Here is an 18,527-nt window from a genome sequence, read left to right on the forward strand (position 1 = left end):
CAAAAACCCAGGACCAGATGGCTTCACAGGCAAATTCTATCAAACATCTAGAGAAGAGTTAACACCTATCCTTCTGAAACTGTTCCAAAAAAATTGCACAGGAAGGAAAACTCCCAAACTCATTCTATGAGTCCACCATAGCCCTAATACCAAAACCAGACAAACATATCACAAAAAAAGAAAATTACAGGCCAATGTCACTGATGAACACAGACACAAAAATCCTCAACCAACTACTAGCAATCTGAATCCAACAATACATTAAAGGATTACACACCATGATCAAGTGGGATTTATCACAGGGATGCAAGGATTTTTCAGTATCCACAAATCAATCAGTGTGATACACCACATCAACAAACTGAAGAATAAAAACCATATGATCATCTCAATAGATGAAGAAAAAGCTTTTGACAAAATTCAGCACCCATTTATGAAAAACAGTCTCCAGAAAGTGGGCATAGAGGGAACCATACCTCAACATAATAAAGGCCGTATACTACAAACCTACAGCTATTCAGTGTTCAAAAGCTAAAAGCAGGGACTTCCTTGGTGGTCCAGTGGGTAAAACTTCACACTCCCAATGTAGGGGGCCCGGGTTCAATCCCTGGTCAGGGAACTAGATCCCGCATGCATGCCGCAACTAAGAGTCCACATGCCACATCTAAAAAGTCTGCATGCCGCAATGCGGAGCCCGCGTGCCTCAATGAAGACCCAGCACAGCCAAAATAATAATTTAAAAATAAATAAATATTTCAAAAAAAAGCTGAAAGTATTTCCTCTAAGATCAGGAAGAAGACAAGGATGTCCACTCTCATCACTTTCATTCAACACAGTTTTGGAAGTCCTAGCTGTGGCAATCAGAGAATAAAAAGAAATAAAAGGAATCCAAATTAGAAAAGAAGTAAACTGTCACTGTTTGCAGATGACATGATTCTGTACATAGAAAATCCTAAAAACGCTACCAGAAAACTACTACAGCTCATCAATGAATTTGGTAAAGTTGCAGGTTACAAAATTAATACACAAAAATCTGTTGCATTTCTATACACTAACAACGAAAGATCAGAAACAGAAATTAAAGAAAAAATCCCATTTACCACCACATCAAAAAGAATAAAATACCTAGGAATAAACCTACCTAAGGAGACAAAAGACCTGTACTCTGAAAACTATAAGACACTGATGAAAGAAATCGAAGACGACACAATAGAGGGAAAGATATACCATATACTTGGATTGGAAGAATCAATGTTGTCAAAATAAGTATACTAACCAAGGCAATCTAGATTCAATGCAAACCCTATCAAATTACCAATGGCATTTTTCACAGAACTAGAACAAAAAATCTTAAAATTTGTATGGAGACACAAAAGACCCTGAATAGTGAAAGCAATCTTGAGAAAGAAAAATGGAGCTGGAAAATTCAGGCTCCCCAACTTCAGACTAAACTACAAAGCTACAGTCATCAAAACAGTCTGGTACTGGCACAAAAATAGAAATATAGATCAATGGAACAGGATAGAAAGCCCAGAAATAAACCCACGCACCTATGGTCAATTAATCTATGACAAAGGAGGTAAGACTATACAATGGAGGAAAGACAGTCTCTTCAAGAAATGGTGCTGGGAAAACTTGACAGCTACCTGTAAAAAAATGAAATTAGAATGCTCTTTAACACCATACACAAAAATAAACTTAAAATGGATTAAAGACCTAAATATAAGACTGGACACACACAACGTATTACAGGAAAACATAGGCAGAACACTCTCTGACATAAATCACAGCAATATCCTTTTCAATCCATCTCCCAGAGTAATGGAAATAAAAACAAAAATAAACAAATGGGACCTAATGAAATTTAAAAGCTTTAGCACAGCAAAGGAAACCATAAACAAAACAAAAAGACAACCCACAGAATGGGTGCAAATATTTTCAAACAATGCAACAACAAAGAATTAGTCTCCAAAATTTATGAACATCACATGCAGCTTAATATCATAAACACAAATAACCCAATCAAAAAATAGGCAGAAGACCTAAGTAGACATTTCTCCAAAGAAGACATACAAATGGCAAGAGGTGCATGAAAAGATGTTCAGCATCACTGATTATTAGAGAAATGCAAATCAAAACTACAGTGAGATATTACCTCACATAAGTCAGAATGGCTATCATCAAAAAATCCACAAACAACAAATGCTAGAGAGGGTGTGGAGAGAAGGGAACCCTCCTACACTGTTTGTTGGAATGTAAATTGGTGCAGCCACTGTGGAGAACAGTATGGAGATTCCTTAAAAAACTAAAAATAGAGGTACCATATGATCCTGCAATCCCACTCCTGGGTATATATCTGTAGAAAAACATGGTCCAAAAGGATACACGCACCCAAATGTTCATTGCAGCACTGTTTACAATAGCCAAAACATGGAAGAAACCTAAATCTCCAACGACAGATGAATGGATAAAGAAGATGTGGTACATATATACAATGGGATATTACTCTGACATTAAAAAGAATGAAATAATGCCATTTGCAACAACAGGGATGGACCTAGAGATCACCATACTGAGTGAAGTAAGTCAGACAAAGACAAATATTGTATAATACTGCTTATATGCAGAATCTTAAAAACAAATGATACAAATGAACTTATTTACAAAACAGAAACAGACTCACGACTTAGAGAATGAATTTATGGTTGGGGGGGTGGGGAGGCTGGGGGGTGGAAAGGATAGTTAGGGAGTTTGAGATTGACATGTACACACTGCTATATTTAAAATGGATAACCAACAAGGACCTACTGTATAGCACAGGGAACTCTGCTCAATATTATGTAACAACCTAAATGGGAAAAGAATTTGAAAAAGAACAGCTACATATATATGTATAACTGAATCACTTTGCTGTACACCTGAAACTAACACAATATTGCTAACCAACTACAGTTCAATATAAAATAAAATTTAAAAAAAGTGTGCTGTTCAATTTTATAGGCTATGCTGTCCAAAATATTACTTAAAAAGCTTTAATAGGAATGCTTTTAATGTTTCTCTATTAAGAATATTTACTATGATTACTGCTTGTTAAAGAGAATTCAACAAGGTAGTTAAATCAACACCCAAAAATCAAAGGGCATGGATCCACATACAAAATCAATATAGTTTCTTTATGCAAGTAAAAACCAATTAGAAAATGTAAGAGAAAGAAGAATACATAGCCAGAATAGTCTCATCTATTTAGAAAATTAAATTCATAGCTAAAAACATTTTGAAAAAGAAAACGAGATGCCCAGATGGTTTCACTGGCAAACTTCTATAAAATATTTAAGGAAGAAGTAACACCAGTTCTACATAATCAATTCCAGAAAATAAAAAAGAGGAAACACTTCCCAACTCATGTTATGAAGTCAACATTATCCCAATACCAAAACCAGACTGTTGGGGAGGAACAATTTTCCCTTCTTCCCTTCTAGGGTCGTTGGCTGGTTTAATAATTAAACTGACATAAAACAGATTTAACAGGAGAAAAACGTTTAATTATGTATGTATGGGAGCCCCACAAACACATAAGACTCACAGGTAGTCAACTTAGACTTATATGCCATCCTGAGCTAAGGGGGTAGGGGTCTGGGGCTTCAAAGAGGAAGAAGCAGGAAGATGAGAAGACCAAATGTTTGGTAAACAAACGTTTCCATGCCATGCAGATAAGTCCTTCTGATATAAAAAGTTCTCTCTCATAATAGCTATCTTCCTGTACAGGCTTCCTACCTAAATCCTTTTGGGCAGTTAAGGAAGAGATAAAAAGCTTTTCCTGAGTCTGTTGGGTCATAATTGCCTTCAGCTTAAAACAATCCACATGCCAAAGTGGCACATTGTGGGGTGGTGTATTCTGCTCCCCATCAAGACCAAAACAGTAGAAGGAAAAAAAAAAAATCTGTAGATCACAACAGTCTCTAGTGAAACTTCTAGTGGAAGAGTAAGACTACAGCTCCCAAACTAATGGAACAACAGCAAAATAATATAATGTTATTAATCCAAAAGAGAACAACAAGACAGAAATAATTATAACAATAGCACATAAAAGGAAGGCATATTTAAACCCAAATATATTTTAAAATTACATTAAATGGAAATATATTTAATGAGCCAATTATAAAACAAAACTATTAAAACATATTTTCTGTTTATAAGAGATATATCTAAAACTTAAGTTTACAGAAAGGTTGAGATTAAAAAGAAAGCTGGTGAAGCCATATTAATATCCAACAAAATAGGTTGTAAGGGGAAAAAGCATTATTACCACGCAAAGTTTCATTACAATGAAAATTCAATTCACCAGAAGACATAATAATTCTGAAATTATATGTACCTAAAAGCACGGTGAAATAGGCAAACAGTCATAATGAGAGATGTTAACACAATTCTCTTGATAGGAGAACAGATATAAAAAGTCAAAAACACAGAAATTTGAAAAAACACAAATAACAAACTTGACCAAATGAATGTATAAACTTTTAGTATGTACCCAACAACATACTTTTATTATGTACCCAACAAGCATACATCATTCATACAAACTGATCATGTGTTAGCTCATAAAGCCAGTCTCAACAAATATCAAAAGAAAGAACTCAATGAAAATTTTCTTTGATTACAACACACTCAAGTTAGAAATCAATAAAAAATAGTAACTAGAAAATTCCCGATGTTTATAAGTTAAGGAAAACCACTTCGAAATAGCTCACGGATAAATAAAAACAAATTTAATTCGATTGATTATGAATATATTACATATTAAAACTTTCATGACATAGCCATGGCCATGCTTAAAAGGAAATTCATCACATTACAAGCATATATTACAAAAGAAGATGGAATTAATCATCTTCTTAATTGCAGTTTTGAGAGTCAAGATGTCTTTTGTTTATGATTCTCTGCCCAGGCAGTCCATGGCTCAGGGGTCTGTGAGCTAGTCTTGCCCTAGAGAAACAACCTGAGTTTCTACATTAATGATGATATCTATAATAGCAATTTTAGTACATTAATAATGTTACTAACAACGGCAATTTTTTAGTCATCTGACTCTGGTTGATTAGTGTTCAGTTAGCTCAAGATTGAGGTCAGATGGGACAAGAAAGGGACTAGAGTTCTGGATAGAGAGATTAATCAGACTCAATACAAGAACTTTTAGGGGGACTCAGTTTCATCATCACGAAAATTTCAAATTCATCACATAATTAGGTAACAATTCATAACACACCCACCAAAACAGCTTTAAAAAACAAAATGAGGAAAACTACCCCAACCTATAATAGCAAGTATTGGCAAGTATTTGGAGCCTGGGGTACAAAAAACTGTTAGCAGTGTTGACTGAAAGAAAAACGCACAATATAAGAGCTCTCGGTTGAGTATCCAGTGTCTCACTGAGGACTATAGCCCAGGAGACAACCTCCCAGATAAATCTGAAGAATTGCTCTGAAGAGGTAGGGGAAGAGGCTAGTATATAGAGAGTATATATATGGCTAAGGAATACGTGCAATCAAGCATACATCTCGGTAGAAGGTTATTGCTAGTCGTGAGGAAGAGACATCTCAGTTAATGATTTTAGTGCTCTTCTGAGTATGGGAAGATGCAAGAATCCAGGTTCATAAAAATCTTTTTCCAAAATATATCTAACTAAGGGCCTGTTTTGCCAAAGCAGAGTGTCTCATCCTGTTCTTTGTCTTGAATTCCTTTCAGGGTGTATGGTAAGGTCAGTGATTGTAGTGGCTAATTACCTGATTCCTATGAGGCAGGAGACAGATGGGCCCCAGGCTGAGCAGCTCGAGACTATCCTGTTGGGGGACAGAATCAAGGAGGAGCTGAGCCCTGCCCAGATAAAAGATAAAGAGACCACATATTTCTCATTCTTGAGGTCAAGGAGACCTTCCCGACTATGCATGCGCAGAAAGGCTCCTCGGGGGTCAAAAAGGGAGGGGGCATCACCCCACAGTAAGTGATGTCAACCTACCCATAGCCCTCTTCACTAGAATCCATCTTGGCTAAGAGATGCGTGTGCACACAGGGGAGGACCCTGACATAAACAAATATGGACTCAGAGCCAGGCAAAGGCAAGATGACTGGCCAGAGGAAACCCAGAAGAAATGCCCCGTGTAAGTGATTCCAACTACCACGAGGGCGCGACTCTTTCTCTGAGTCCACCTGTGTTAAGTTTTTTCACACATACTCTTTTCCTCCTAATAAACACTTTATTTGTTTCACTACTTTCCACCTCTTTGTGGAAATTCACTTCTACAAACCCTACTGGCCACTGGCCTAGTGGCTAGGATTCACCACTCTCACTGCCACAGCCTGAGTTCAGTCTCTGGCCAGGGAACCGAAATCCTGCTTCAAGCCACTGCAGTCCAAGGCCACCCAAGATCACCTACAGAACTGGACGGAGGACGACATTCTTTGTTTTAAAGCAGCAGTGCAGAATGTGAAGGGAAGCAGAATATGACACCCCAAAATATGTCTCTTTGGCATAAAGATTATCTTGAGCTGATTGTTTTTAGGAAACACCAGACGCGCAAGCTCTGAAAACCAGTACAAGTTACACTTTTGTGAGGGACACATACATTTACAAAGGAAATCTCCATTTATAAGTATCTCCCTTTTAGTACCAGGAAGAGAAGGATGATTCTAAATCACAAGAAACTTCTACCAGTCGAGAAGGTACCCACTTCAATCTGTGTAACAACCTTACCCTTTTACTGTGCTTTTCCCAGTAACCTCTCATAACTGCCCTCCCCCTCCAACATCCTTCTTCTGTCTTAAGATAGTATTTAAGGTGGTGGTAGGGAAAGTTTTACTCACTTTTCCTGGGTATCTCCCATGTATACAAGAGGTATACATGTTATTAAACTTCTGTTTGTTTTTCTCTTATTAATCTGTATTTTATTACAGAAGGATCTCAGACAAGAATGTAGAAGGGTAAAGGGAAAATTATTTTTTCTTCCCTACAACTGATTCAATCACTCTGAAAAACAGTTTGGAAATTATCAAATGAAGGTGATAATCCAGCAATGCCTTTTTTGCACACATGCAGCAAGAAAAATATACAAGAATGTTCACAGCAACATTATTTTCAGTAACCAAAACTGCCAAGCAACTCAAATGTCTAAGAGTAAAATGGATAAATAAATTATGGTATAATTAGTGGAATACCATACAGCAATGAAAAAATCATGGGGTCAGCAACTATGGCCCATGGACCAAATCTAGTCTAATATCCATTTTTGTCAGTAAAGTTTTATTTGAACACAGCCATGCTCATTTGTTTTTGTCCATGGCTGCTTTTATGATACAACACCAGATTTCAATAGTTGTGGAAGAGTGTAGCTCACAAAGCCTAAAACACTTACTACCTGGCTCCTTACAGGAAAAGCTTGCTGACCCTGAATTTAGAGCTAAAATAGAGATGAATTTCACATACATAATACTGGGGGGAGGAAAAGGCAATCAACACAATGATAAGGCAACCTACTGAATGAAAGAAAATAAGTGCAAATCATATAACTCATAAAAGGTTAATATCCAAAATATATAAAGAACTCATACAACTCAGTAGCACCCCCTCCAAAAAAAAAATCTGCTTAAAAAATGGGCAGAGGATCAGAACATTTTTCCAAAGACAACATACAGATGACCACCAGGTACATGAAAAGATGCTCAACATGACTAATCATCAGGAAAATGCAAATCAAAACCACAATGAGATATCACCTCATACTTGTTGGAATGGCTATTATCAAAAGGACAAGAAATGACAACTGATGGAGAGGATGTGGAAAAAGGGAGTCCTTGTGCACTGTTGGTGGGAATATAAATTTGTACAGCTATTGTGGAAAACACTATGGAGATTCCTGCAAAAAATGGAAAATAGAGCTACCATATGGCCCAGGAATTTCACCTCTGGGTATTTATCTGAAGGAAATGAAATCACTATCTTGAAGAGGTATCTGCACCCCATGTTCACTACAGCATTGTTCATAATAGCCAAGACATGGAAACAACTTAAGTTGTTTAAAAGGGAAAAAATTAAACAAGCACTATTTCTTTACAAACTACAACAGTCAAGCAAAGGTTTAAAAAAAAAGACTGTTAATGCTCAGGATTACAGTGCACTTAATTGTACACTTAAATCATATTACTTGGAATGATGCAAAAGCAGATAATCTATTACTGTGGAGCCACAGTTGTTAGCATTAGGAGTCAGGAGAAAACAAGAGCAACAGCCATAATGAAGGCAGATGAGCTATGTCAGGTCTATTTCACACTAATTGAAAGCTATTGCTTTCAGCTTATTTGTTTAAGCCTGCCTCATGGGTTCTGTACTTTCCTTTCAACCTTCCATACCCACAACTGAAGAGCAGGAATTTTTACATCCTGGGACACTGGATTTTCAGTCCTAAAATCAGGACAGCTCCAGGCAACCTAAAACGGCTGGTCACTCTGAATCAATACAGTCTTTTTCCACCCTCCTCAAAACTTCTCAGCTGTACTTATCCTTGATCTTTCTTAACTGAATTTGTCCTCTCAACCAGTCTTGACCCCCAGCCCTTGACCTCAGCAATCTTTCCCTCGACTCCTCCTTAATCTCAACCTCTCAACCCTTGTAAGAGCTGTCAGCCTCAACCAATCTTACCTTCTCAATTCCTCTCAAATTTAATCCACCTTACCCTCTCAACCTTATTTGAACTCAACCTCACCTAAACACTGACTCTTGACTTCACCTGAGTCTGACTTCTCAACATCAACCAACCTGGACATCTCAGTCTCAGTAGGTCTTGTTCTCTGATCCTTCTCACCTCAACTTTGTCCTCTCAGCCTCCTTCCATAGACCTTGACCAATCTCATCCTCTTAATTTCAATCAGCCTCATTTCTCCCACCTTTGTTCTCTTTACTTCGACCCCCCTCGTCTAGACCTCTTCTGTTATTGCAATCTCCCTCACTCTCTCTTGCTACGAAAATTTACCCAGTCCTCAAAAGCAAAGCCTCAAGTCATCTGATATTTATTCAGATTTTAATATTATATCACTATCAATTTGCTGCTAAAAATTTTTCTGGAACCCGTTCATTTCTATCTTCATTGCAAATGTTTTATTTCAGATTCCATTATTGTTCATCTATACTCTACTGCCAAAGTGTCTTAACAGGTCTCTGCATCTCCACTTGAAACAATCTCCTCCCTCCTATCTTGCTCCCCCAATCTTCCCTCTATGTTAGCCACTCTATGTTATATAATACTAATCATTTCCATCATTTAGCTAACTCTTACTCATTCTTAACCTTAATTCAAAGGTTGATACCTCTAGCAGACCTTCTCTGATACCCCTTTGCCAAGTCTAAACCGTATGCTTCTCCTTGAAGTTCTAGTAATGTTTTATGCAGAGTTCTAATACAGCATTTCACTGGGCATTGTTATATTGTATGTTTGGATACATTTTTATATTAGATGTCTCCCAGCCTTGATGATGCTATAAACTTTATAAGAACCAGTTTCTTGAATCTTTATCTGTAGGATCTAACATATGATAAACACATGACAAATATTCAATTATTTTTCAAATATGTACATGCCATCCCATTTCTAAAAGTCAGATTATTATAACTTTCATCTTAAAGCAAAAGGGAAAAAATTCCTTAATAAAATAATTGGAATGCTAACAGAAACTTTAAAACTCAGTTATAATTGCTCTATTCCCTCATAGAAAGTATATATTCCTTTTAAATTTACTATTTTTTCTAATACCTACTGTCTTTAAGACTAGCTAGGGCTTCCCCAGTGGTGCAGTGGTTGGGGGTCCGCCTGCCGGTGCAGGGGACGCGGGTTCGTGCCCCGGTCCAGGGGGATCCCACATGCCGCGGGGCGGCTGGGTGCATGAGCCATGGCCGCTGGGCCTTTGCGTCCGGAGCCTGTGCTCCGCGGCGGGAGGGGCCGCAGCGGTGAGAGGCCCGCGTACCGCAAAAAATAAGAAGAAGAAGACTAGCTAGCGTTGGTATTTCTCTTAAACCATAAAATTAACTGAAAAAATTGAATAGGCCTTTAATACTCTCCCACCAACGTTACTGAGGTCTGCTAATGAAATACACCTGACCCTTGAAAACACGAGTTTGAACCTCGAGGGTCCACTTATACAAGGATTTTCCTCAATAAATAACAGTTGGCCCGCCATGCCATATCTGCGAGTTCTGCATCCGTGGATTCAACCAACCGCAGATCGTGTAGTACTGTAGTATTTATTGAAAAAAATCTGGGTATCAGTGGACCATCACAGTTCAAACCCCTGTTGTTCAAGGGTCACCTGTACTCAGGAAAAAACCCTCAAATATCAGAGGTGTGCCACAAACAAAAGCTACATACTTCTGAATGAATGAACCAGAATTGGTCTGTAACAACAGACCTGAATTTGACAGTAATTGTGTAATCATAGAGGTGGGAATCCTAGTTCTAGCCCTAAACAGCCACATGGCCTTAAGCAAGTTACTTAAGCTCTCTGAGACTCAGATTCCTCACCTGTAAAAATAAAGACAGTCATATATCTACGCAGGAACCACTACAGTCCTACCACAAATGCATACGCGTTAAAAGGATCGCTATGAAAAGACAGGTATCACTATAATGAAAGATAATTTTCCTTTCTTTTAGTATTAGTTACTAAAGATACACATCAATATAACTTATAATTTACTGGTATTAATACAAAATAGCTAATTTACAAATAGAATAATAAAATGGAGTGAAATTATTGTCCCCTGTTCTTTAGTCCCTTCTAGATCCTAAAAATGGCTACATCAGAGCATATTTTATGGGAAAAAGCTAACAGAACTGCAAAGTTTCTAATGAGTGAGGAGAAAGATAACTAAATTCTATACATTTCATGATTCACTTCCATGTGATCATTAATGTTATTTTAAAGAGTAAGAAAGAGCCCAAAGATCATATATCAAGCAAGATAAAACTCAGACTGCTTAGTATATTGAGTATACATGATATCATCTCACACCTGTCAGGATGGCTACCATCAAAATAACACAACAAATGTTGGTGAGGATGTGGAGAAAAGGGAACCCCCCTACACGGTTGGTGGGAATGTAAATTGGTGCAGCCACTGTGGAAAACAGTATGGAGGGCTCTCAAAAAACTAAAAATAGAACTACAATATGACCCCAAAATTCCACTCCTGTGTATAACAAAAACACTGATTCAAAAAGATACATGCACCCCAATGTTCATAGCAGCATCACTTACAGTTGCCAAGATATGGGAGCAACCTAAGTGTCCATCAACAGATGAATGGATAAAGAAGATGTGTGTCAGACCTACTAGAGCATGGACTTGAGGATCTGGGGAGGGGGAAGGGTAAGCTGTGACAAAGTGAGAGAGTGGCATGGACATATATACACTACCAAACGTAAAATAGACAGCTAGTGGGAAGCAGCCGCATAGCACAGGGAGATCAGCTCGGTGCTTTGTGACCACCTAGAGGGGTGGGATAGGGAGGGTGGGAGGGAGACGCAAGAAGGAGGAGATATGGGGATATGTGTATATGTATAGCTGATTCACTTTGTTATACAGCAGAAACTAACACGCCATTGTAAAGCAATTATACTCCAATAAAGATCTTAAAAAAAAAAACCATAATTTGCCAAAAAAAAAAAGATGTGTGTGTGTCTGTGTGTGTGTGTATATATATATATATATATATATATATATATACATATATATATATATATATATATACACACACACACACAGACACACACACGTATGTTTTACTTAGCCATAAAAAAAAGAATGAAATTTTGCCATTTGCAGCAACATGGATGGACTTGGAGGGCATTATGCTAAGTGAAATAAATCAGAGAAAGATAAATACGGTATGATAACGTATATGTGGATTCTAAAAAATATCACAAACTAGTGAATACAACAAAAAAGGAAGCAGACTCACAAATATAAAAAACAAACTAGAGGTTACCAGTGGGGGGGGGGAGGGGCAACAGGGGTGAAGGCATGGGCAGTACACACTGTTGGGTGTAAGACAGGCTCAAGGATATAATGTGCGACATAGGGAATATAGCCAATATTTTGTAATAACTGTAAATGGAAAGTAACCTTTAGAAATTGTATAAAAAATTTTTTTTAAAGAGTCCAAAGATCATATATCAGTCTTTTTTTTTAAACAGCTCTTTGTATTATTTTTATTATATTTAGTTAGTTAGTTATTTTATTTTTTGGCATCACCATGCAGCATGTGGGATCTTAGTTCCCTGACCAGGGATCGAACCCATGCCCCCTGCATTGGAAGAGCAGAGTCTTAACCACTGCACCGCCAGGGAAGTCCCCATATATCAGTCATAAAAAGCAAGATAAAACTCAAGACAGCTTAGTTTACTGAATATTCGTGTCTCATAAACCAGAACATACATGTACACATGTCAAATACCAATGACAGTTCTTACTTTAATCTTTACAGCATCATAACGGATTTGTGAAAACTCACGAAGGCCAAAAGAACCTCCAACAATCAGCAACTGAAACAAGACAGGGAAACGATTAAACAAAATAGAAGGGCAGAATTCAGTCTATCTATACATTACTTATCTGAACACCAACAGTGGTAGATTATACAAAATCTTATAGATTATTTTCCCTGGTGAGTTACCATTCATCTTCTCAGAGTAGATATAGTACACACTATCACTGGGAAACATTTTAGCACATGAGCAAATACCAAAATCATTACCCCCACCTGTACTTGACCTTATTTAAATATCACCATTAGAAGCATTATATTAGTTGATTCTTACAAAAGACCTATGAGCTAGGGGAAAAAAAATACACTTAATAGATGAGGAAATAAAAGTACAGCGAACTAAATGACTTGCCCATGATTGTAATGGGTAAATCCAGGAATAAAATCCTGGCCTTGCTTCTTCAAGACTAGAATTCTTTCAATTTTATGATTTTGCAAAATAGGCCAATTAGAGAGCATTTTTCTCCATTTTCTAACCAAGTGATAAAACAATCTCATGAAGTATGTTACCCTTCTCAGTATGTGGTACACCTTAAAAGAGCCCATGAATGGCCATTGCTGCTTTAGCATCTCCTCCGATAATCTAACGGGCTTCACTCTCATCCTCAAGCTGTAAAAGTCTAGCAATTTGGAAAAACATTAAGTTTGATCCCTACCATCAATATATTAATATTACCAATTAAAGTAATACAAACAGATAAAAACACTGTAAAATATAAAATTCTATAATTTTGAAGTGGGAATACCAACAAAACCTTGAGGCTATGAATTTAAAAACCCAATAAATCTGACCACATAAAAATTTAGTCTCTTATCTGCAAATAAATAAAACAAAAATGACATCAAATCAAAAGACAAGAAACCAGGAAAAATATGTTATATATAACCAGCTAATACTTCCAATGTCAATATCAATATCCAATGTCAATATGTTATCATTCTTTGTATAAGTAAAGTAACTTTTTTGTCTCTTGGTTTCAATGAAAATGAGACACGCTGGGACCTGGGACCTGGGACCCTTTGCTGCAGTGCTTGCACCTGGACAAACTTCTCCTCCAGCAACAAAATGCAAAGAAAGTATTAGGGACTAAAAATTACTGCAAGCATGCACAGTTGGGACAAATTATGCACAACAAGATACAAAAAGACCAAAAACCCAACTGCCACTTCTGAAGAGCCGGGAGCAAAAACACGGTGTCAGGAGTAAAAGCAGGGTACTGCACATGCCCCCTACACTCAACACCACAAAGGGGTGGGCAGACCACCTAAGCCACCCCTTTAGCTCCACCCATAGACACATTCCTACGCTCTCCCCATATAAGGAATCAGCTGGCCCCCACCCTAGGGGTTCGAGCGAGCCAGGGAACCTATTTTCGCTCCCCCCTGCTAATAAAGTCTTGCCTGAATTTCTTGTCTGGCCTCTTATCAATATCTGTTGATTAAGGAAGGCCAAGAACCCCAGTTGGTAACAAAAAGACACACCTGTGATTTTCCTAACTCCTCTCAGCCTCCCTTTATTCATTCTTCCTCACCTTCCCATCTCAAAATGTTGGAGTATCTCAAAAGGCTCAGTCTTCACACCTTTTTTACCTATTCACAACCAAGAGAGTCCCTAGGTGATGCCATCCAGTTCCACGGATTTAAATAGCTTCTGTAACCTAACAACTTCCACATGTACATTCTCAGTGGGAAACAGCCCTGAGGTGAAGACCTGCCCTCCTACTTCACGTCTCCACTTGAAAGTTTAACAGGTGCACATAAATTAACATGCGACAACTCTTGATTTTTACCCCAGCACCCTTTCTGCCCCAATCTGCTGCTAAGCGATCTTCCACATCCCAATTAAGGTCAAATACTTCCATCCAATTACTCAAGCCAGCTTCTCTGGAGTCATCTTTAGCTCCTCTAATTCCTATCTCACATCTAATCCATCACTGAGTTCTGTCAAAATATTTCTTAAATCTGACAATTTCGGACTATATCTTCTTCTAATATTCTAGTCTAGGCCCCCATCATCTCTTTTCTGCACAACTGCCATCGCAATACCCACGTGTTACATAATAAAGAATTTGTCTGGTCTTGGTCCTGGGTTCTTGGGAGGGAGCTACTCACTTGGAATTTCCTGAGTGACAGGGGCATCTTTGTTATTGGGACCACAGCTGAGTTTATGCTAATGAGATGACTCACTGTGGGTCCCTAGATAGTCACAGCATAGAGGTTGGCCATGCTGGAATGATCAACCATGTGACTAGAGGGTGGGGGCCTTGAGCCATGTGATAGCCACCTGACCTCCTGACCTCCAAGGAGGAAAGTGAGGCAGGAGATTGAGTTCAGTCACACAGCCAATGATCCAATCAACCATAGATGATGAAAATCCCAATAATAGAATCCCAATAAAAAACTCTGGATGAGCTTCCTAGTTGGTGAACACATCAGTGTGCTGAGATGGTGGCATACCCTGATTCCACAGGCAGAAAACAGGGAAACTCTGCCTTTGGGACATTCCCCAGACCTTGCCCTAAGGGTCTCTTCCTTCAACTGTTCCTAATTCATAACCTTTATGATAAAACAATAATCCTCAGTATAGTGATATCCTGAGTTCTGTGAGTCAGTCTACTGAATTATTGAACCTGAGGGGCTATCAGGAACCACTGAATTTGTAACCAGTTGATCAGAAGCACAGGTGGCCTAATATCGCACAGCTTTCAGCTGGTGTCTGATGAGGGGAGTTTTATGGAGAACTGTGCACTTAATCTATGAAGTCTGTACTAATGCTACATAGTTAGTGTCAACATGGCACTGTACTACCGACCACTCATTACCATGGTATCTACACTCCTAGCTAAATATCTTCATTTCTGCACTAGATCCCAACCATCTTATATACTGAAGGGCAGTGATTCATCAAAAATCTTGCTCACCACACTGCATGATTCATCATAAAAAATGCTATCATTTCTCCCATCTTATTACCAGATTTCTCTAGACCTTACTTCCCCATGTTCTTAGCCCGCTTCTTCGTTCTCACCTGCAGTAAAATTTCTCAAACAAGTTGTCTGTGCTTGCTGCTCTTTCCACTTTCTCTCAGATCCATTCCAACCAACACTGACATCATGTTACTAAATGCAATGTTTAGCTCTCTGTTCTCATCTTATTTCATGAGCAAAATTGGACACCGTTGATCACATTTTCCTTCTCTTCCCTTAAACCTGGTTTTCCTTTTACCTCACTGAGAACCCTTCTCAGTCTCCTGTATTGGTCCCTCCTGTACACCCCAACCCTCTGAACTTGGAGTACCCCCAGGGCACAGTGATCTACTCTACCTACATTAACTTCTATCCACAAGCTTAATGCAAGCATGGTGACCGCTGCTAAAGTAGAAGACCTAAAGAGAATATAAAGTTTCCTAACATACTATACAGAATGTCCAAGATAAAATAAACATTCACTTGTTACAAGAATCAGGAAACAGCAACTTGAATTAGGAAAGACTATCGAGTGACATTAGCAAAGATTTTAAAGGAACCATCATAAAAGTGCCTCAAAGAGCAATAAACAAATGAAAATTTAGAAAAATCTCACCAGAGCCCCCCCAAAAACAAAAAAAGTGACATCAGTGAAATGGCAGAGTAAGAATCTCCAAAACCTTCTCCATTAACGCAATGAAAACACTGGCAAAAGTTGTCAAATCTATTTTTTCAGAACTTTGGAAATTAAAAAAGGCCTGCAGTGATGTTGGGAACATTTATGTAAGGAGAATGACTGAATCTCGGTTAAAGCAGAAAGCTTGGTGGCATTTTTAGCCTACCTGTTCCCACGACTCGACCCACACTCCTTGGTAAACATGAAAACCAGCAGTCTAAAATCATGATATAAAGCAGTAACCGCTGGAAGGGGCATAATGGGGTGGAGCTCCTTGAAGTCTTATTCCCTGAGAATTTTCATTATTTGACCAGTCTGGTGGTTCCCTGGAAGACCCACTCACAAGGCTGTCTTTAGTTTTCCTGACTTGGAGCTCAACTAGTGCAAACAGACTTCTCCCTGGAAGTGTTTGCTGAAAAAATTCAGAGGCCATTGTTTAACATCATACTGCCTGAGGTGGTAGAAAACAGGGCAAGGAATAGTCTAACCAAAAAACTCAAAGGAAAATATGAGGCATAAGGTGTCCATAGCGGACTCTGAAAAGCTCAAACATATTCCTGACACTCTGGAAGGACATGCACATGAGCAGAACTGTCCACGTGCCCAGAGCAGCGCGTAAGCTCAGGAGAGATCTGAGAAGGCCCTAAACACTCACCTGTGGCTAACCTTGAGGCTCTGAGCAAGCAAGAAGTAACAGCTTAAGGCGAAGTGTAACCTGCCTGGGTACTGAAGGCATACCCAATCAAGCACACAGAGCCCCTTGACAAACACTGGGAAACTTACTGCTTCCAGGTGTTTAAGAAAACCTCTGCCCAATAAAAACAAAAACAGCCCCATTTAAAAATGGGCAAAGGACTTGAATAGACATTTCCCCAAAGAAGATATACAGATAAACAATAATCCACTGTATGAACGAATGTCCTGCATCATTAGTCATTAGGGAAATGCAAATCAAAACCACAGTGAGATACCACTTCACACCCACTAGTAAGGGTTTAATTAAAAAACAAAAGTGGACAATGACAACTGTTGGCAAGAATGGAAAAATCAGAAGCCTCATATATTGCTGGTGGGAACGTAAAATGACGTAGTTTTTGGGAAATAGCTTGGTAGTTCCTCAAAATGTTAAACATGGAGTTACCATATGACCCAGCATTTCTACTACTAGGTATTTACTCAAAAGAAATGAAAACACATCCATACAAAAATCCGTACATGAATGTTCATAGCAGCATCATTCATAATAGCCAAGAAATGAAAACAACCTAAATGTTCATCAATGAAAAATAAATATTCCAACTGATGGAATATTATTTAGCCATTAAAAGGAATGAGGTTTTGATACATGTTACATGAGTGAACCTTGAAAACATTATGCTAAGTGAACAAAGTCAGTCACAAAAGACCATAAGTTGTATTATTCTATGAAATCTATAGACAAAAGTAGATTAGTGGTTAACTAGGATGGGAGAAGGGTAGGGGACAACAGGAAGTGGCTACTAGTGAGTATGGTGTTTCTCTTAGGGTGATGAAAATGTTCTAAAATTAGACTGTGGTGATAGCTGCATAACACTGAATAAACTAAAAACAACTGAACAGAAAACATTAAATGGGCTCATTTATTAGAATGTAGAAACCAGTAGTCACTGGTCAGATTAGAAAGGTAAATTCTGCCGACTAAATGCGCAGTGTGGAAACTGAAACAACAAATATACTCTCTTTTTCAAGTGGTTTGGGAGAGCAGGGAAGGACAGTATTATTGGCCTGTACCTGGTACTCTAAGTCCTCTTCTGTATGTTGCTGAATAAAGATTCTTATGAAGCAAGCATTAACATTTATCTAAGAGAGGAAATAATTTCAACTTGAAGTATAGTAGTATACTACAGTAATTATGGAATATTTGACTGATACATGATGAAGACGATGTATCTTTTGAGGTCCTTCTAGTAGTACTGGGTTTTAGAGTACTGAATTCAACATTTTCCTCTACAAAAGTAGTTATATGTCTAGGACCCATATTTTGAAACAGTACAGACCTAGGTCCAGTATAGTACAGGTCCAATATAGACACAGAGATCAGTATAGAGAAATACACTTGGGAAGAAGTCTACTGTGGTAGTCTCCACTCCATGAAATAAAACAAATGAGGGAAACCTTAGAAGGTACTTTAATACTACTGGTTTTAAGAGCTTAGCTTTGATGATTTTGAAAGATAAAAAACAAAATCAAACTGTCTTCCAGTGGGACATGCAGGTGACCTCAACGTAATGACTACAATCACAGTATTTTTGAATGGA

General features: G+C 38.2%; 1 protein-coding gene across 3 annotated transcripts in view; it reads right to left on the reverse strand.

Annotated features, from left to right (window-relative positions):
• Window positions 1-18,527, reverse strand: part of LOC101290084 (cytochrome c oxidase assembly protein COX16 homolog, mitochondrial) — a 159,606-nt gene that overhangs the window by 13,910 nt on the left and 127,169 nt on the right. For 2 of the 3 annotated variants that reach the window (XM_049706224.1, XM_004262181.4), the window contains exon 2: window positions 12,515-12,586. The exons of the other annotated variant lie outside the window; for it this stretch is intronic. In XM_049706224.1, coding sequence (XP_049562181.1) covers window positions 12,515-12,586 — 72 coding nt within the window. The remainder of the gene's footprint in view (window positions 1-12,514; window positions 12,587-18,527) is intronic. 3 annotated transcript variants of the gene reach the window in all.

The sequence above is a fragment of the Orcinus orca genome, chromosome 2 (assembly GCF_937001465.1).
Source record: "Orcinus orca chromosome 2, mOrcOrc1.1, whole genome shotgun sequence".
In the NCBI taxonomy this organism is placed as follows: domain Eukaryota; kingdom Metazoa; phylum Chordata; class Mammalia; order Artiodactyla; family Delphinidae; genus Orcinus; species Orcinus orca.